Here is a 21,715-nt window from a genome sequence, read left to right on the forward strand (position 1 = left end):
TGAATACCTGAAGACAGACATCGTCTAAAGACAAAATTCAGTGCTAATAATTTTGATAGAAACACACTGCAAGTAAGTACAATGTTGTGGATAAAAATGAGGTTCCCGCTACAAAACCTTTAATGAAAAAGGATGTATATACAGAAAAAAGTTATTTAGCAAAAGATACAAGTAGGTATTATGATTATTGGCAATAAATTTTGTGTAATTGATTGAAATGAACTCAAAGTTGATGCATTTTACAAATTCTTCTTCAGCTTTAGTTTCAAACTTTTTCAATTCATTCCTCAAAAAACGATGCACAAGACACTAATTTAATTGCGTTCTTTCCGAGGTGCTTTCTCATTCATGTTTATTTTGTATTCTTGTCGATTTCTGCTAAAAATTAAGAATATTTAGCAAATCTGTATTACAAATTGCGTCTACATTTTAACGGGCCCTTTTTCTAACTTCCTGCTTGCGAACTATTCGTTTCCAAATTTCGAAAAACTGTTAGTGTACAGAATTTGTTTCTTTTTTGGTGTTTCGTCTCTAAATTTTCTTAAACGATTTTTTGTGTTGACGTTTAATGACATTGTTTTCAAATTAATTCAAAAAACCGGAACTACCAACTTTCTTTATTAAAATTACCATGAATGAATTTACTAGTGATGCCAACGTTAAGACTGTTTGGCATTTCCATTTAAAAAAAAAAAAACAGACTTTACTTATTTTCCAAAAATCTCATTAATTTTACAAAGTAGACCCCATAAATTCTATATCGACAAAAAGCTCATAAAAAATGCCATACAATGATGCAATAAAATATAAAGTGTTGTATTAAAAAAAAATCGACTTATTGCCATTTGTATTTTGTCATTTTCAAAAAATCGTAGTACGCGATGGAACATCGACTCTGAGTTTGCCTTTATCTCAGAAGACGCGCTAAAGCTTAAGGAATCAACTGAAAAAAAGTTGGTTAAATTATCTTGACTAATTTTGAAGTTATAAATTTTTTGTGGGTCTATGTATGATGTAATGTATGTATATGTAAGTCAAAAACTATTGCAGGTAAGTCTAAGAAACCAAGGTGTGTTATATTGACAATTTAGTGGCGAATCCAGAAATGTAATAAAAAATTGGGGTTTTCATTTAAAAAAAAAAAACAGAATTTTGTTGTGTATCTTATTTGGGACATGTGTATATGAATAGAAATATTTCTACAATGTGCTTCGTTGTTGTATCTATCCTTAAAAAAAATCATGTTCATAAAACATCGATAGAAAAAGTGTTGTTGAGCATGCACGCACCCCTGGGTCACCCTGTATTTTAGTAACATTGAAAACCAACCTGGAGGAATCGCTGATGCTGGAAGTGGGTGGCGGCAATTCGTCCGGCGGTTCCGGTGGTTGTTCTTCCGCCGGATGTAATTTGGCATACTCCTCCAAGCAAACGCAATGTACACACACCGGACTTTTGCTGCTTGAAGAGCGTCGCCGTTGAAAGCGTCGTGCCGGTACTTCGAGGAAATTGCCGGATTCTTCACTACCCCCCGAATCGACACTCCTCGAACGCTGTCCGGGGAACTGGGGCACTCTGAGAAGCGCCGAGGGGTCGGTCGATTGACCCCCCGATTGCAGTCGCTTCGCCTCCAACTGAATCTCGTCGAAAGAGGCAGAGCGCACCTGCTTGGGCACCTCCAGACTGCTTTGAGTCTTCATTTCAGCGCCAGTCGGAGTTCGGGACCGTTTAAATGTGGTCCTCAGCCGCTGCATGACTCAGCGGGGGCTGCTGCCGCCCTTGTCCCACTCTACGCCCATGCTGTAACTTCACGGGTTTACCACTTTATCGTGTATCAACTCAAAGCGAGTGTTGTTCCGTTTGTGGCTAAATAAATAAGGACAAACCGCATTTGATAGAACGAATTTACGTGAACGTGAAGTGATGTTGATGATTAACCAAATTGAAACTGTCTTGAAATTACTTAGGATGCCTTACAAGAAATATATCAAATTTAAAGCCAAGAAGGATCATTCTAAATAACGCAGTTTACATTAGCAACTTGTGGAAAATTAATCATGAGAGGAGTCTCCTCCATTTTCTCTAAACGTTAACGCTCATAAGCCATTCACCAATCTCAACGTGGGTTCAAGTCGATTTCGTAAAATTTCTATTTGCTAAGCTTTAACCAATACCTACCTAACTTTCGTAAGACTTATCCGTTTCCATTTTTAAATTGTTACTAGGAGAAAAATAACTTTGGAAGTGTTCAAGCCGAAAAAAAATGATGCTGGATTAGAAGAAACGAAAAGAGACTTTTTTTATCAAAGAGGTATTTAGAATAATCTTTTTTAAATTGCCTTTCTGAGAAAATCCAAGACATTTTTCGCAAGACTTCTGCATATAAAAAATGTCAATGCTTATTAACTTGAAACATTGATTGAAATTTCCTGATTGGAATCTAAATGACATTAGCAACAACATTAAGGGCCAGTTTCACAATCGAATTAAAGAGATTTTAAAGTTAATTTCATATTCTAAATCAACATTAATTCTAAAGTCCCTTTAATTATATTATGAAACTGGCGCTAAGTTCGTTTCAAACTATACCTATAGATATGTGCAAGTAATCATTTATTTATAAAATAATAACATATATGTCAATTATTATTAATAAATTAAGTTAAATTAAGGAAAAACATATTGTCCTTTACTTTTCACTGAATCAGAATAATGAAGTTTAAATTGCAAATTTGCTCGTTTCAAGTGAAGCAAAAATGTTTCTCCTTTGCAGTTTTGGCGTAAAATCAAAGATAAAAAAATTTTTCCTCTTCTAAACTCAATCCGGAGACATACTGTATATTTTATGAATTTTAATAAAGTAGATATTGTGAAAATAAAATTCACAGAAAATAAAAGTATACGTGTATTTTATGTATTGCTGTAACAAGCTATATTAAAACCCATGAAAATTTAATAATGTCTCATTTTACATGCACCAAAAACTGTACAAAATAGACCTGCATGCATGCAATAAAACATATTGAATTTATTCTTATATTATATCATATTATATTGCTACTCGAAAAGAAAAGAATTGCAAGCCACTTTTTATTACCAATTGCAAGTAATAAAGTAGATATTTTATATTCTCAATTTTATGAGAATCGTAAAGATGATTTACTGGAGAAAAAACAAGTATTTGTTTATATTTAGTAAGTTAATCAAAAGAGATCTAAAATCATACAATAGTTGAAAAATTGAAAAACCTATTTGCATTTAGTCTTAATCCTGTTAATTAATTTAATTAAGTATAAGGCTTGTAGTAGGTTGTAGTTGAACAAAACTACAACACTAATTTCTTGTGAAACGTAAAATCGGAAATGAAATCAGCGCCAATGTGGTCCATAATATTCTTTCAGATTGCCCAATAAAAAATAATGAAAGCTAAAATTGAACGTTCTCGGTTAAAAAAATTACCTAAAATTGATTAAGCAATGAAAAGAAATAACGCAACTTGTTTATTACCAGGTAATCGGCACGTTTCCATTTAAGAAAATCGTTAAACAAAACTGCCCTTTCTATTTATATTTTTACTTTGTCCGTAATGGCAAGAAATTTCTTTTCGATTGAGCAGTTCCTTTACATGCTCGAATAACTATGCTTTATCATCAGTCGGCAACTTTTTGAATCCCGTTTAAGCGTTTTGAATTAGCTTTAAAAGAACGAAAAATGCATAAAAAATCGACCGTCTCCTTTGAACTTTTCTATGTATTATCTGATTTCGATGCAGAAGTGGAACTCGAATTTTTCGAAAGTTTATGATAAAAGTGTTCGAATTATCATGCGGGATCAATGCTGCCACTTTGTGTAAAGAACCGCTTTTTAAGGATTCAATTGGAAGAAAATCGAATTCTACTTTCACATAGTCTTATATTTACGTCCAATTAACCAGTTTATTTAGATTAAATTGAACGGTTCGAATTGCAAGCGTTTGCATTCGAATACGTTAAATACGAACATAAAGTTTTCATGCATACAATTAATTCCAGAGTTTAAAAACAATATGCTATTAAATCAGAAAATCTATTTTCGTGAAAACAGTAAATTGATAAACTTATTTGACGAACTTTCTCCCAAAATGATTAAATTGTTGGAGAAACAATATGAAGTTGAGAACAAAACCATTACGTCCCCTGATTTCATTCACCGTCCAAATAATTATTTGCATTTTATTATTTTAAACACCATGAACCTTCAACTTGAAATATGCAAAATAGTTAGCTTAGATTTAATTTATTATTTGGTAGTTTCAAATTTATTGAAACTAAAATCTGAAAAAAGAATAGGAAGTTAAATGCAAAATTTAATAGCTGTTTTAAAGTTCATCACGCAAAGTGCTATTTGGAAATAACGATCTATTAGATGAGGTAAATATTTGCATCTATTTTTAGACACAAGCACAAAGGATATAAACAATGTTATTTTTGCACTTCTTCAACGTGAACTCAATTTTGCCAAAATTGCCAAAAATATCATAACAAAATATTCCATCGCTTTTCTAGGTTGTTTCCAGATTGTTAACAATGGTTTGAATTAAATGGCCAAGCGTAGTCAATATTTGTAACCCTTATCTCTATCGTACCCTCATGTAATTATCTGAATTGCGTCAAAAAAATTGTGTGGTTGTTTAGACAGTTGGAAAGTACTCTCCACATATTTTTGTAACCAGTTTTTGTGACTAATTTGTTGTACAATTACACAAAAACTGATTAATTGTATATAAATGATGTTAAACTAGTCGTCAGCATTTGTGTTGCTTTTAAATCAAGCTAATATTATTCATTGTTCAGGAAACAATTGCCCTTGCTACGGATCGAGTTTAACAATAAAATGTCTTGTGATTTAATATTCACATGTAAAGGAAGTAAATTTGATATTTTCAGACGGCTTGTACAAATCTGGTAAGAAACAACATTTACCTGTGTCGAATTGTATTCTGTTCAGAAATAATTCATACACAGAGGTGTGGAATTATCTCCGGTTTAACAAAGCTGCCTCAAATCGATAAATAATTCATTTTACGTAATTTAGTGTCAATTTCGCCTCGATTAATGGCTAATTGCGTCCATTAAATAAATTAAATCGTTAAAGTTTTAGCGCCAAAGGAAACCATACGCTGTCGTCGGTAGCTTTTGAAATGTTGCAAAAAGTGGCAGTTGCAAGCTGCATAAACGAGCTCATTGAAATTTATCCTCCGTGCTGACGTCTAACTTAGGCGAATTACTGAAATCTCTCCATGATAAACAATGAGATGGTGGTGCAATGTCGCTGCTTCTTCCTTATTAGACTATTTCACTGAGACTGTTTAATGTATGTCAAGATTAGCTTAACCCTTATGCACCAAGTTTCTATATGGTTAACAAAGAAATAAACTTGGGACACATCATCTGTACATTTCACTGATGAGTAGACATAGGTCACGATAGAAAATTAATTAATTTCAGAGCTGAAGCTAAGGTTTTTCACAATGAAAATCACGATGCTTATCAAGCGGATAAAGTTTTTATGAAAGAATTCGATGTTAATTATGTTTGTAATTAAACGAGAGGCTTGGAGGCACTATATTAGCTAATTAAATTGACTTTTTAAAAATTTACCTGACAATACATCAGGAGCTTCAATCATTTATTCAAATTTTAATTAGAGAACACAGGAGTAGTAGTATTAAATTTTGCACGAGAAAAATAGTTTTGTACAGTTGTAGAAAAATTTAACAAAATTGTTTGTATTATTTCCGAATAGAATTTAAATGAGTTTTGAATTTCATCATTGGTGTCTTAAACTTAAAAATTCTTTAGCAAAATAAAAGCTTTACAAAAAAACAAATTTATTACCCTCATGAATTCTACATTGTGGACCTGTCAAAAAGTTTTACGTTTGGCTTAAAATTTAAATTATTTCTATTTTTTTTCAGTGGCGTTTTAATACATTGCCTGCTTTAATGCTTCAATAATAAATATAAATGATTTGTAAATAAAAATTCCCTGTATAAATTCCGTTTGTATTTACATTTTCCATCCAACAACTGAACTAGGATTATAATTTTCCAATATATTTAAATAAACAATATAAATATTTTAATAAAAAGTGCGAAAAGTAGCTCAAGCAACCAATACACGTATTAGAAACTCCCACACAACTCTCATGACTCTGCTTCTGTTTCTGCCACTAAAAATCTTTCTACAGAACACAATAGAGTACAAATTGGACGAAACAACTTTATTACCTTTGAAAAAACATAATTAAGTTACATTGACAACATCATTAGTTTCTTTCAATTCTATTGAGTGGAAAACTGAATTGTTTAAACTCTCGTCACTCACGTAAAAATTTCTAACTTTTAGTGCAACAAAATGTGGTCCAAGTACTAGTCGGACATTCAGAATAAGCTTTGTTATTCTTTGCTGAAAATCACAGCATGAAATGTTCAACAAGACATCATTATATGATATTGAGTAATCATAGAGGTTGAGAGGCTTTAAAGCTCTCCAGGGAAATCACTTGATGTTCACCGATTGATCTATATTACATTGTAGTTAAACTTGTAAGGTGTACGTTTAACTAACACTTAGGTATAACTTACAAAAGAAAAGGGAATATTTTTCAAATAAGAGAAACAAAATCGTCGACTAAAAAGTAAACATTATGCTCGACTTTGTTTTGTTTTCAGCTAATTTAATTAAATCGAACGAGTGATAGGCACAATTTTTTAATTGAACTAATCGTCCGGTGGCGTTTTTATCAATTTTTTTGCCGCATAATTGCGATTGGATACACTGAAGCCAAAAATGAAAATGAATATTACGACCAGTGTCAGGTTAAATGATATACTGACAATTTTTTTTACGGATTTATAAATATGATGCCACATTTTGACAAAATAATATAGGATTCACTCATGTTATGAACACATACGGTGCAAAAGTATTACGTATAATTACATATTCAGATCATTTCACTTAAAAACTTCGCACTCTTCATTCGTTTGTATCTATCTTCTTTATAACCTATCGAAAATAAGTAAAGACACTTTTATGAATATTAGGAATTTAAGCTGGCAGAAATTAATATCACCAACTATAAGAATAATTCAAATTCAATCGCGATTTCTGGCCTTCCTAATTAAGCTACACGTTTGGCGCAATGGTATGATTTGTTCAGCTTTTTGATACGCGTGAAATGATTATCCAAAAAAATTATCCAATTTGAGTGGTTCTAAAATGCCCACATGAAGTGTACCTTGTTCTTTATAAACAATTCTGAATGTAAATAATAAAATATTTTTGTTAATGGAGTCAATTCTCTGTTTCATTCATTAGAAATTATTTCTTTTCTACTAAATGTACAAAAATTTAGTTTACAAAAAAAGTTTAATTAAACTAGATACAACTTCTTAAATTACGTGTTTAAGCAACGCTTAAATAATTAAGTACTTGTTTTTATTACAGTAGGTAAGGTTCACTACTCCTTTAGCACACCTGTCATTTAATAATTATCACACGGCTGATGTTGCATTAGAGATCCTTAATTTTACACGAGACTGGATTTTAGGCCTTCAGGTCACTGTTTCGTTCCAGAACTTTACATAATATACACCTTTGAAACTTCAAGAAGTAAATTAGCATTCGATCAATAGTGCAATAAATAAAATAAAATAAGTCTTGAACAAGATACAAATATTTATAAAAGGTCGTTACAATTTTTAAATAAACATTGAAAATTTAATTAAAACAATTTCGTAATCGCTGTTTTCTTCTCATTAAAAAACTTCTTTAGGATGATTTCCAAGTGTTTTAAACTCGAATGAAAAAAAAATTAAAGATCCGAGACAATTAACGAAAAAGCTTTCGCTTTGTATACAAATCTCGATTAAGCTAATTGGCAGTTTAAAGCGATTAAGCGCGTCGATTCCTTTAATGCATGTTCTTTTGGTGTTGAATAATTTAAATTGATACTCCAAAATCCTGATACATGTAATCTATTCAAATTTGTATGCAGGGATTTAATTAACAAAGGTAATAAAATGTATGCGGATATATGTAGGTAATCTTAACATAAATGAGGTTGGTTCGAAGGTAATCTGCTCTAAGATCAAATTTTAGATTAAATTTTATTTGCACTTAAGCCCTTGCTTACGATCATGTTACTAAGTGCATTTTTATGCAAATCTATGTTAAGCTTATTAAGAACTCAAATGCTAAATTTTGTCAAACATGGTGGATGCGCCGGGATAAAAACAATTAGATTGACATTATCACAAAAAATTTCTTTAAAATAGAGAATGTAACAAGTTTCCAAACAAATGCAAGTTTATTTTAATTTTCTAGTAAAAATTATAAAATATTGCTTTGCTAAAGCTTTGCGAATGCAACTTTATTTCTCGGCCTCTTTTCGACTTAATTTATTGATAAAAATTCAAAATATACTTTTCGGTTTCGTTTCTACTTACCAAGCACAAATATCCACAGATTAAGATAATTTGTAATCGAGTCATCTTTAAATCTGAAAACGTATATCTGTTTTTAAACTAACTGCACGGAAAACGTCATAAAATGACAAGTCAAAACATTTTACAGATATACAGCTACATTAAAAAAAAACAGGAAATGTCCGAAAAATTTAGAGGTTTTTTTTAATTTTTCCATGATGTAAACGTGTTTTATTAAAAATAGGTTACAATAATTTGATGGCACTCTAAATTCTGGCTTTCTCTACTTCACTTAAACGCGGCATTACACATGTTGGTATAAATTTAATGTCACTGATAGAAATATTTTTGATATTTTTGTCAAGTTGACAATTGACAACTAGAACCGAATTTACATTTAAAAAATTTCATTTCCCGTTTTTTTGAATGTAGCTGTACGTTTTCGGATTCAAGAATGACTCGATTACAAATTATCTTAATCTCTCGATATTTAGCTTGCTCAGAAATTTTTGCTTAAATTTTAATTTTTAATCACTTTAAATTCACCTCACGCTTTGTAATCTTATAAAGCTATGAGAGAGCTTTCAATATTTCCTTTAAAATACATTCACTGAAAGAAATAAGTTCAAATATAAAAATTTCTGACCTTGCAACCTTATCCAAAATGTCCTTAATTTCCTGCCTGCAATTTAGAATGTATCACAATTTGTGAAGATCTATTCACGTGCTAATTGATGTTCTGACCATCAACAATGATAATAACATGTGAAATACGCAGAAATCCTATTAAGGTACGTAATATCTAATTACTGCAATCGATCAATTACTGTTGAACAATTATCTGCTGCTGCAGTGGCAACCACCCTAAAACTCGAAAAATAGAGCACTAGACATGTGCTATTCACGCCAAATTGGAATAAATTGTGTTCGTGTCGTCGTAATTGATCAGTTTTTTAAAAACGTTACTTTTTGCTATTTATTTGTTTAACTCTTCTGGTAATATCAACAAGTTTAAAGTTGTTAATCGATTTCAAAATTTGACGGCAAACACAGTAAAATATAGATCTATGTTCTTTAAAAGTTATAACAAGCAAAATTGTCGTTTATGTAGATATATAATTTTATTATACGTTTAAGTAGGTACATTGAGTGTTTTATTCTCAAATAAGATTAGTTAAAAAAAAATTGGTTTAATAAACCTAGGCCTAAACTAGGTCAGTTCATTTTAGTGTCAACTTGGTTATAATGAACCGTACCTCACTTAAATCTTTCACAATGGATGCAGCAGCTAACGAACCTGCTAATGAGAAGGAATTCTGGGTAGGTGCGTTTTCAAGAGTGAAAATCGTAAAATGCTACGTTAACAAATTTCAAGTCTCCAACTTGCTGAATCTTAACAATGAAAAGATTAAGAACGAAGTTTATACATTCGGTGATTTTCAAGAATTTTCTTTAATTTCCAACTGAAACTTGAAGAGATAAATATTAAATTATCCAACAAAATAAAGTTCATTTAATTAACTAATTTTGTTCTCCACTAAAAATTTTTGCATTAAACAATTTTATAAAAATTATAATTAGAAAAACATCTTCTTTGTACGCAAATACCCTCAGACAGTTCAAACATTTACAGTTGTTAAAAAATAACACAAACGTGTTTATTACGAAACAATACGACCACCGCAATTTCGTTATTGATCATCTCTGACGTAGAATGGAATACAATGTTAGTCAAAAGCAAATTTGATTCCTCGAGTGTATGCAGACAAGCTAATAAAGTTTATTTAGTCAATTTCATTGAAACTTAATTCAATTTTTTAACCGAACGAAGTTTAACAACAAATAGACTGTTTCCGAATAGAACTGTTAGTAAACAAAAAATTCACTTAAATAAATGTTTACTCGCGGATACAAATACTTATATTTCCTCTCTTGGCAGAAGCATTTTCTGAAATATTACACTATTCTCATTTTTGCTTTTCCTTCTAAAATAATTTGATTAGGCCCGATTTCTGGTACATTCTACTCGTATTTAACTATCCGATTGTTGCTAAGGTAGCTCTGATCTGATTGGTATTGCCCTGATTTAACCGAGGTTTAAATTTATCCCCGTTAAATAAGTTTCTAGAAACCGTGTTTTAGACCAGATTTCTGGTAAGATTCCACCTACGGTTACATTCAAAAAAACAGGAAATGTCAAAAAAATTTGAAGTTTTTTTTTAATTTCTCCATAGTGTGCACGTGTTTCATTAAAAATAGGTTAAAATATTTTGATGGCACTCTAAATTCTACCGCTAAATTCATAATTTTCCTACCATTTTCCAGGTGAGCGTCGATTTTCACTTAAATGCGGCATTACACATGTTGGTATAAATTTAATGCCATTGATAGAAATATTTTTGATAGGTATCTAGAACCGAATTTACATTAGAAAAAATTTCATTTCCCGTTTTTTTAATGTAGCTGTAAGTTAAAATTTAACTCGATCGTGGCTAAGATAGCGTTGATCTGATTGGTGTTGCCATGGTTTAACCAAGATTTAAACTTATCTCTCAGTTAAATATATTTCAGAAACAGGGCATTAGGTAATTATGTACTGCACCAGTCTTCAATTTAGATGTTTTGTAGGTATTTTTTTTATTTTGTAATTTTAATATTCACAATTGAAACGCAGATTACATAAATGGCTTATGTAATTTATCATTATGAAAGCAACTTATGATTTCTCAAAATCTAATTCCAAATACATAAAATTTGATATCTTAATTGTCCAATTACTTCATATCCTAACGAAAATTTTATTCTCATACAAGTCATTATTTTTTCTACATTGTTCCCTTTTGCCATTTTATATTTGTATTACCCAGCATTCAAATAATATCCTCCATATAATTTTTTGATTTTATAATTAATATTAGCAGCCATTAAAAAAGTAAAATAAAGTAAGTAAGTAAGTGAATTCGTACATAAGAGTCGGTATTATATGGAATTACAAATAATTAGTATAATCGTTGCTTATTGAGTAAGTTGTCAAGATTGTTTGATTGTTAAATGTGTTATCGATCCCGCGATGCAGACACTGGCATTCTGGTGTGCTCGTTATAGTAAAAGTGAACTATCGACTCAGGTCAACAATTCCGATGAATAATTCATATTATTGGAAAGCCGTAGACCATTTGTTGTCAAAAATAAGCATCAAACGAAACACCGGTGGCAGAATTGGATACAAATGCGAAACACAATCGTGTCTAGGCTTATCGTGGCCTTTAGCGAATATTTAAACTGAATAAGAGAAGCTCTTCTCTCAACCTCTATATCAGTCTGACAGGAAATCTGCGTTATTGATTTTACTTCAGGTATTTCACGACAAAACCGGCAACGTATCCATCCACCTACAATGAGAATTCAATACACCACGGTTACGGTCTAGTGCTCCTCTTGTTCCAAACACCAAAGCTCGCAATTACGGTAATGTATACAGTTTTCCTATTAAAAATACAAAACCGAACCGGTCTTAAGATCTTAAAAGGCTAGATTTGAAGCGTACAGCTTTTCCAATCTCGATTCAGCACTCAAGAGCTGTTTCTAACAAAAGAAAATGAGAGCGTATACTCAAATACAAAACTCCCAATTCATTATTTATTCGCTCCCTGAAGAATATCGGAAGTTTCACCAGCTTTTCAAATCCTGTCTCTCTATATAACACTACCATCAGGAAAATGCAAAACTCACTCCAGACAGGTATGACTGTAAAGAAAACAGTGTTCAATTGTAACTTATCCAAAGCAAAATTTCAACATGAGGTTCAAAAATTAAACTAAATCGTTTAAGAATTCCTACATCTTTAGAAATAATAATATTTGTCTAAAGTTGAATGGGTCGTAGATCAAATTTGAATCGACAAAGGCGTAATGGACGAGACTAGAGTACGGTCAAAACAATACAATTAACGTTATGCATGTATAGAACAATATACTCGTTAATGCAGTTTCAATTACGTCAAACAACAATTATATTATTTGTTAAACTAATGGGTCTCACGGACTCTCTTTATTCCGAGAATTAATAGGTTTCCCGTAAATACCTACTTGAAAACTACTGCTGCAATCTCATTTAATTTGAAATTTTTGATTGAATAAATAATTTAAACCAATTATAGACTTTTCAACTACGAACTGAAACTGTTTTCCTGCAGTTGAAGTCAACAACCTTCCAGAGTAAGATCGATAAATTTGTAGTAAACTGAACATTAAAATTAGTGTTTTACTTCCTTTTTGATGGTAAAACCAATATTGAACGAACAATTGCTTGTGGAATACATCATTTAAATTGTATTTTTATGAGAGTTTAATAGTACATTGTGAACAAACTTTATAAAATTGCAGCAATAACTTTTCCACCTTTCGCTATTCTCACACAGCAAATAACAAACATTAGAATATACATATATTTTTTGGATTTACACCTGAAAATTTTAGAAAAAAGTGCAAATAATTTGAAACCGTGCAATTGTCGACAAAAACCAATAAAATTACGAGACATTTCAATTAAACACAGGTTAGTTCGTTATTTGGCGGTAATTGAAATGTTCCCAGTCCATAATTACGTAATTATGAAAACAAAAAAGCGTAACTAGCAAAAAACAAACCAATTTTATAATGATTAAAAAAGCAGCCACAGAGTTACCACCTATTAAAAAATGTAATTAAATTGTAACGTGTTACATTTTCAGGGAACATTCAAATATGTGCGAGACCCTATACTTGCTATTAGACTCAAAATTTCGTTATGCATGCGGAACATAATTAAAGTCAGCAACCATGATATTATGCAAACATCCCAAATATGAAAATTACAACCTGTATAAATCATGTGAATATTGTGAATAACCGAAACTTAATTGTCCATTTTTAATTAAACATTGATCCGATCCTATTTTAGGACGTTATAAGCTAAAAATATACATTTCACTACACTTAATTACTAAATGTTTAAAATCAGTTCTATATTTAGTTTAAAAATATTGCGAGAGCTTGGCTTTCAATTCTATTAATAAACACTTGATCGCGAAAATCAATCACAATTACCGTATGTTCCATTTTCCACAAAATCTTAATTCCAATTTATCAGACTGTGTGTAAATGTGTTTTAATTATTAGGCAGATAAATAAAAATTCATTGTCTTCCTGAATAATAGTTATCAGTGATCAATTTACTTAATTAAAACAAACATAGTTTTGATTGAAAATCAGATTAGGCAGTTATATGGCTTTTTAATGAAAAAATGATTACAATATAATTGGCAGGGGAGTTAAATCTACTACTAGAAATTAAAAAATTATAATGAGAAAGTATGCCTATTGTTAACAGAAAACGCCATCCTGTCAGGTAGAAAATTACTAACCCAGGCTTAATTATGAATTTTGCACACTTACAAATTAGGAATGTAGAGACATTCCTAGAGACATTTTGAGAGCAAAATGGTCTATCAAACTCCGTTAAAATTAATAACGACGAGCTTTTACTGTAATTAAAGAGATTTTCAATTAGCACAGATGTCCATTACTCATGACTGTGCTTTCAGATTGACCAAAAGCGACTTAATTACACCAACATAACGACGAAAAATAAATAATTGGATCTTGTTACAAACTACGTTTTTTTGTTTACCTTTCAAAATAATGCTAAAGGACCTGTTCATGTTTCAACAAAATACGAAACCCTTTACAAACAAACTTGCCTAAACAAACTTGTTGCACTACAACGTATTTCAATTTTTGTAGCAGCAGTGACACAATAAAAAAAATTATTCGTTCCAATTTTCCTTTGAAAACAATTCCTGTTTGATAGAGTTTTTACAACCAACACTTTGGAATTTTATTTATGTCATTCTCAGTGTCTTATAGCCGTTAAAAAGTCACAAAGTGTTTTATTTAAGAAAAAATGAGCAAAAACAGATTACTTTAATACAAACATTACTTCAGTTCCTGTCACAGCAAATTTATGGAATTTCGTTTTACAATTCGGTAATAAAAATTGGAATAACGATAACAATTCCAATTTGTGGCGCGATAAAATGCAAATACCAACTCCCTAAAACTGTTACTTGTTTGTTGTTAAGTGCTATAAAAAAACTATTACGTCAACCACTGTATAATTAAATTGGACCAACGTAATTGGGTTTTCCTAATTGAATGTATTTCTAAAAACGTTAAAATAAAATGCCAGGTAAAAAGTTATAATTCAATGGTTGCCAACAAATAATATTTCAAAATGTGGTCGTTAAAATAACTGTTACCGCATAAAAATCTAATGGGTTATTCTGTTTAACATTCATCTTTAAATGCAAAAACGTGCTTTTACGTTGTAAAATTCATCTAAAATTCAGTGTGGCATTAAACTTCTATGTGTCTTGAGCTATGAAGCTTCCAGCTTTATTTACTTATTTTATTTAAGAATTTCTAGTGTCGCAATAGAAATGAAGTAACCTTTGATCCTTGCCGGGTTTAAAACAAAGTCTAACAAACAAATAGTCTTGAATTTACAAATTGTACGTCTTTTAGCTGTTTTAGGATTTTTATGCAGCAACATTGAAAATTTACAACCTCGAGTAAATGTTAGTATAATGTCTCAGTTTTAATCAAAACAACTAAAATTAATGAAAAATAAATTAAAAACTGAGTTTCACTAATTATTTACGTGATTGTAAGAACTTATTCAATTAACAAGTTTATGATTCTCCAAGAAACATTTTCATTAAAGTTGTTTTGTCGTCACTAAACTCAAAATATTCTTTATGATCGTAACTTTCTTATTCAGATGACTGAATCGGTAATTTCTTACTTCAAATGAAATTAATTCAAATACGAAATTCTGGTATCAAACTTTAAGATTTGTGTTTTTGAATTTACGTAATAAGTTATACAGTCCTTTTTTAAATACAAGTCGGAATCTGCCCTTTTAGCTGATGTTCTCAACTTCCCAACTTAACGAGATCATTATGTGCAGAGCTTAGGGCGTGAAAAACAAAGGTTTTTGTAACTTCCGTTTACCTATTCATTCGTGCGATCTAAATCCTAGCCTCATATTCCTTAATCAATAAACTCTCGAGAAAAAATAATTTTCCCTTAAGTTGGCAATTTTAAACAAACAACGTTTTGCGTTTTTTTTTATTCCAACCTTTATTCCTAAATAGCTCCGAAAACGTGCACTTTTCCTTTTATTTTATTGGCACTCTTATTCAACACAGTGCGAACTTATCCAAGCGAAAAAAAAATCAAGTGTGGAAATATCTCAATTTCCCTTTGAGATTTGTAACTCTGAGGGTACGAAAAAGACACAACGACGATGATAGATGAAATCCGCAATCTTTATACTGTTTTATTTCGATATGCTATAAACTTACATAAATATGATGAAAAAAACTGAACGATTACAAAACTTTATCCGGCTTGGGAATCGACAATAACTCTCCTGAATTATCCTGCTTTAGTAGGCGTGTCATGTAAAAAAGTCCATATATCACGTAGCTTCCTGCACGATTTTAGCAAATTCTCATTTTTCATAATTACGCAAAAAACTGATAGAAAGAGCGTTAACTGTTTCTTGAATGGCAACGATTTAAATATTTATTAAAAAAAGGCAAAGCACCACACAGAAACATAAATGCAATGCCCGGAGATGTGTTTTGAAATTTTTATATAAATCGATTTCCATTAACTGCATTTTACGCTCCAAAAATAGTTGAACAACACAAATACAGCATTTTATTTTAACCAACTGAGAGTAAATACAAAACTGACAATGGTCGCAAAAAAGCTTGTCAAATACGTTATTAGAGTTTTCGACATACCGGAGGAATGAATTATATGTCATAGTTTCTTGCCTTTGTTAGACAGGAAATTCCCTTGCTTATTCGGCTAGAAATGTGGATAAAGTGGACATTCACAAGTTCTTTAGAACAAGAACAAACTAAAAATGTAGTTTCCGTTTCAGTAGGATATAAATACCCGCTGGTCTTTTTCATCATGGTTTTATTTCAACAAACGTTCATAAGTGACATTTTCAGTCAGTTTAAAAATTCACGCAAAGACACACAAGTGCAAATATTTCTTATTTAAGGCTCGGATTATATGCAAAATGCATATTTGTTATTAAGAGGTATATCAACAAAATTGTAAGTTTCTATGCATATCCAATGTTTTTTGATTAAAATAAGCCAATTAAAAATGCATATTTTGCATATTTTGGCACCTTCGTGCATATTTTAGAAAATAATGCATATTTGTGCATATTTTCTTCAAATCACAAATTTCCCATGAAAAATTTCAGTTCAAGTTAAAAATTGGCCAGTTTAAGAAAAATGATTTAATTACAAAATATGTTAAAGAGAAAACAACCAGTAATTCGTAAGCCGGACTCAAAGAATTAGTATCTTGCTGCGTGTTTTCTTTTTAAATTCGTTTTATACAGGGTGAATATGTAGTTAAAAACCAAACGGTTTTTTTCTTTAATTATTTGCCTCTGGAAAATAATAATTGATATAAAATAAAGTAATATAAAAAAATCTGTTTGTATTTTCAAAACGAAATTTTGTTTTGCTTTCAGTTATGCGATTTTTTTGTCAAAATTGTAATTTATGTAATTTTTTTTTAAATTAATAAAAAATAGATAGTCTCTAACACAGTTGTTTTTGGGAGAGTATACAAAACATTTTTATTGGGTTGCCATTTAGAAAAATTAAAATTTTTGTAGAACTCAAAAACAAAATCGAAAAATTTTATTCTTGATAAAACATTTAATTCATCAATTAGTTTTTAAAAAAATAAATAGTTTAAGCAAAAAATGTTTGGTTCCATACTTTTTATTCGCCTGGTATAAAACTAATAAATCCTTCTATATGGATAAGTAGTTACCTGCAAATGAATTTTAGCAAAATTGTTTAAAGAGATGTGATCTGAAAAGTACAGATTTCTTAGAAAGGCTTAATTACTAGGTTATTAAAATGGCTTGTCTGAGGCAAAACCAATTTATTTATTCTCTTTCGTTCATCGTGTGCGGTTCAAGATGATGAAAATACAAATTTTAGTGCACTCGAGGATAAAAATTTATTCCAACATTGATTTTTTATTGTTAAAAGTTTTGCATATCGATGCATATTTGGCATATATACGAGCATATTTCTTAATATTTCGTGCATATTTTTGTGAAAATACGTGCATATATATGCGCATATTTTACGGATTTCTCGTGCATATAATCCGAGCCTTATTTCTTATACACAATTAATAATTGTGTGATTGAGATAAAAACAAAAAACATTTAGTGAAGTTATTACGCGTTTTTAACTGTAAAGCACTAATATGAGAGATATTAAAAGAATAATAACGAAATGGCAATGGGCCAGTTTTATTTTTTATGTCGCAAGCATAAATCCTGAAAATTGTGGATTCATGAAATTACAGCAGCGGTGAAAATAGATTTGAAATTAGTTTTTCCATCAGAGCAGAGAAACTCTTTTATATATTCATTAACAGAGTATTAGCCTGTGTTTCTACCTATTCCACAAATTCATTTTTCATTTAAATCAAAAATAATAAACTCTTGCTTCATAATTTATGTTTAGTTAAAAGTCTTTTGCGGAAAGTAAAAAATTAATTAAGCGCATGATTTTAATTTGTAACTCATTTCGGTGCAATAAATTCGAGTTGGGTTTTAGTCTGGTTTAGAGGATTTCGTCCTGTCACAAAAGCTGCAGGATTTAAAGTTCGCATTATGATGTAAAAGCTTACATGTTGTTAGAATATTTACGAGCCTTCAATTTATGAATGAGCATTAGTGGGATTATTCCATCCGATAAATAACACATAAAAAACGCGGTAGTCGCAGCCGAATGTGTTGAAATAGGTTTGAGAATGCTAAGGAAGGGCATTGTCCTGTCGTTGTCCTGCCGTTTGAGATGGCGCCGAACTGTCGCTTAACTTTCCTTATGACGTCATAGTAGTCGACAACCTTTTCCTTTTTTTTCTTCCTGATACTTGCGGTAATAGGCAAACATTACGAACCAATATTGTCAGGACCAATTCAGTTCGCATACACAAAATCTTCCAGAGAAAATCTTCCAGGGCTCCTATCAAATTTTCCGGTCAACGAACGGATTTTTAATGTCCTAATAGCATTGACGAAGTCTTGAAGAAAATATGTTTTTAGAAGATTGTACGGCGAATACATTGCAAGTTTCTTGCTCTAAGCCGTTATGCAAATTAACATCTGGAATATTAGACTTATATTTATTGTATAAGGTTGCAAATTGATAATAATCGACTTATTTTTCATGCACAAAGAAATTCTGAAACCAATCTGAACAAATTATATTAATGAAACTGATAAAACAAACAACACAAATATTAATTATTTAGAAACTTCCAAAGCATATTCTGATTGTTGTTCAAATTACAACTCTGTGTTCTTCAAGCTCAACAATTTTCTCATTTATAAAAGGCTCGGCTATCTATCTTACTCAATTCTTAGGTGCCAATCCCAGTTCTAAACTTCCTTTAATTTCATTTATTTCTGAACAATTTAAATGAACAGTTAATCCGATTTTATTATTTATAGATTTGAAACATACGGTAATTAATTACTATCAATAATTATGTTCATATCGATTTACGAGTTTATTGAAAGGACATTCAACATTTAGATTAATAATTAATTACGACTTTGAAATTATAATTACATGTCGGTTAAGTACTCGATATATGCTAATAGTCTTTAAGCAATACAAAAGTGAATATCACAGGCACATTTAATCCATTTATTTATTGTCAACCACAGAAAGAGTATAAAATATAGCAGCCAACGATGTTTGAATATATTTGAAAAAGATTAAAAGGGATTGTTTAATGTTGGATTATTTTAAGTCCTATTTTGTTAAATGTAATCTCTGCCACCAATTTTTTGGGATCGTTTTTAAATTTGTTTATAATGAAATTACGTGTTGGTGACTTTGGTCTATATGGAAAATAAAATAAATTTGAATATTACGTATTCTAAACATCATGTAATAACTGCATCCCACACAGTGGCAAATAAAAGACTTGAATCCAACAACCTCGAATTCCATTTGAAAGAATTTCAAGTTAAGAGAAGCGTCATTTTCAATAGTCTGTGTAATGAAATGGTGCAAATAGCATTGTTGAGTTCTTGTTAGCGCAGCGTTTCTAAACAAAAAGCTTCCAATTACACAAAGAAATTGATTCACAAAAGTTTCTTTTATTGAATTATTTTAATAAATACGGATCTAAAGCCACAGCAGCAATATTTGGATATTGATAATTCGATCCTTTCTTTCATTCTTCGCATTTCCTAGCATTAGGTATCGTGTCCCCGACCTTGCCATTCAGGTCATATTCTCCCATCTTCCATTTGAGACTCAGGTAACTCAAAGTGGTCTCAACTTACGTTAGGTACAAAAGGGTATCAACAAAATTACCCTTTTAAACCAGAAACACATACAAAATTAATTCAAAAGTAGCAACTTTAGCACTAGATTAAACAGGGAAGCAAATTACAGTTAGAAAGTACTGGAATATTATGCAATAGTATCTTTAAAAAACTACTTTCTTAACAAAACACTTCTAAAATTGTATCCATCACACTAAATAATAATTTATAATTTAAATGCACATAAAATTAAATGCAAATAGTTTCAATCCAAGTCCAGTGTAATCAGATGCATCATGTTGTTCAGTCAATACGCTAATGGCAGCTTGGAATAGTGCAACGAATCGATTTTGTTTTAGCGTACTTTAGCTGTTTTTCGTGGTTTTTGAATATTTTATGATTTTTTTTATACGTGAATTTCCGTTGAGAACGTCATGTGCGATAAAAGTGAACTTGAATAAAAAATTACTGACAACCTCCATAAATATCAAATATGAGGCCCATTTTAAAAATGAAAAATCCCCGGGCCCTACATAAATGTGTCTACTTCAAGAAATAATAACCCCTCACTAATTATCAAACGCCTAAATAAATAAATCAAACACAAACAGCAAATGAAAAATTAAATAAAAAGAAACGTAAATTATTATTAGACATGCTACTTTTATAAATTGGCTTTGGCAGCATTTTTCAACAAATCACCCAGCGTACAGTTTCAAAGGTAGATCTACCTCCTATAGTGCAATAAATTTAGTTTTCTCTTTGATTCCTCCGTTTTATCAGACATCATTTTTCCAACATGTCTAAAACCAGCCGACATATTTTACGATGAAGCTTTTGAGAGAAAAATCCATCGTTTTCAAGTTCAAGACGAACATTGCGAGCATATGACACAGGCATCCGTTGGCAGTTTAACTTGTCTGACGTCTCGTAATGTTTTTAATGAATTAAAACCGTTGAAAGCCGTGTGCAATATCCAACATTCTTGTTTGATACGTGAGTGTCAGTTGGAATTCTGAAATTACTTCCCAAGTGTCAAGGAGAGATTTCAATTAGATCACACCAACACTACCACAAAAAAATATGAAACAACTTTTATTGTTATATTATATCGTGATGCCTCAGCTATTTATCAATCCATTATTATCCATCACTATACCATTAAAATAGGTACTAATGGCCGGATGCGTTTTTGTTCCTAACTTCGTAATACGTGCTTTTAGCAAGTTTCGACTGATAATGTTGAAGTGAATTTCGCGATTACGCCATCATCAACTTCGAAACAAGATGGATGATGGCGCACGTGTGGAATCCCACGACACGAAAAATGCCATTTCTTAGAGGCATATGATAAGTGCTGAAACTCCACGAGGTCATTTCTTTGATGAAAACTTCATTTCGTAAAAGAGCTTGCCGGAATTATTTATTAGAAGGATTAATTAATCAAGTGGGGAAAAATAAAACATTTTGGCGACGCTTTGGAGAATTACTAACTTGAAAAATATGCATCGTCGTTTTTCACACTCACAAATTGCTATTTTTAATTAGTAGTGCGATCGCGAATTTTATTAACTAGGATTAATTAATTGTTTAAAAGTGACATAAAATAAACTGCTTTGGAAGTCATATACCTATGGTGTCATAATAATAAGTACCTATCAATAAGGACTTTACATCAGTCATATCAAAATGTATCATAGGTACTTACGCAAATTAATTAACAAACACTCATCAGAGAGACATTTTACAATAATAATTAATACACATACGGAGTATTACCTACATAATCAGCTTGTGCGA

The 21,715-nt window shown here is 30.8% G+C and overlaps 1 protein-coding gene across 7 annotated transcripts in view; it reads right to left on the bottom strand.

Annotated features, from left to right (window-relative positions):
* The window catches only part of LOC123007130 (eye-specific diacylglycerol kinase), a 91,177-nt gene that overhangs the window by 32,053 nt on the left and 37,409 nt on the right, over positions 1–21,715 (bottom strand). For 3 of the 7 annotated variants that reach the window (XM_044402202.1, XM_044402205.1, XM_044402201.1), the window contains exon 3: positions 1,330–1,806. The exons of 2 other annotated variants lie outside the window; for them this stretch is intronic. In XM_044402202.1, the coding sequence (XP_044258137.1) occupies positions 1,330–1,754 (425 nt within the window). In that variant the 5' untranslated portion in view covers positions 1,755–1,806. Of the gene's footprint in view, positions 1–1,329; positions 2,360–21,715 lie in introns of those variants that run through there. 2 more of the 7 variants (XM_044402203.1, XM_044402204.1) reach the window with 2 other exon arrangements.

Source organism: Tribolium madens, unplaced genomic scaffold (genome assembly GCF_015345945.1).
Source record: "Tribolium madens isolate multiple individuals breed KSU strain unplaced genomic scaffold, Tmad_KSU_1.1 Scaffold_3;HRSCAF=73;Tcas5.2_LG2, whole genome shotgun sequence".
In the NCBI taxonomy this organism is placed as follows: Eukaryota; Metazoa; Arthropoda; class Insecta; order Coleoptera; family Tenebrionidae; genus Tribolium; species Tribolium madens.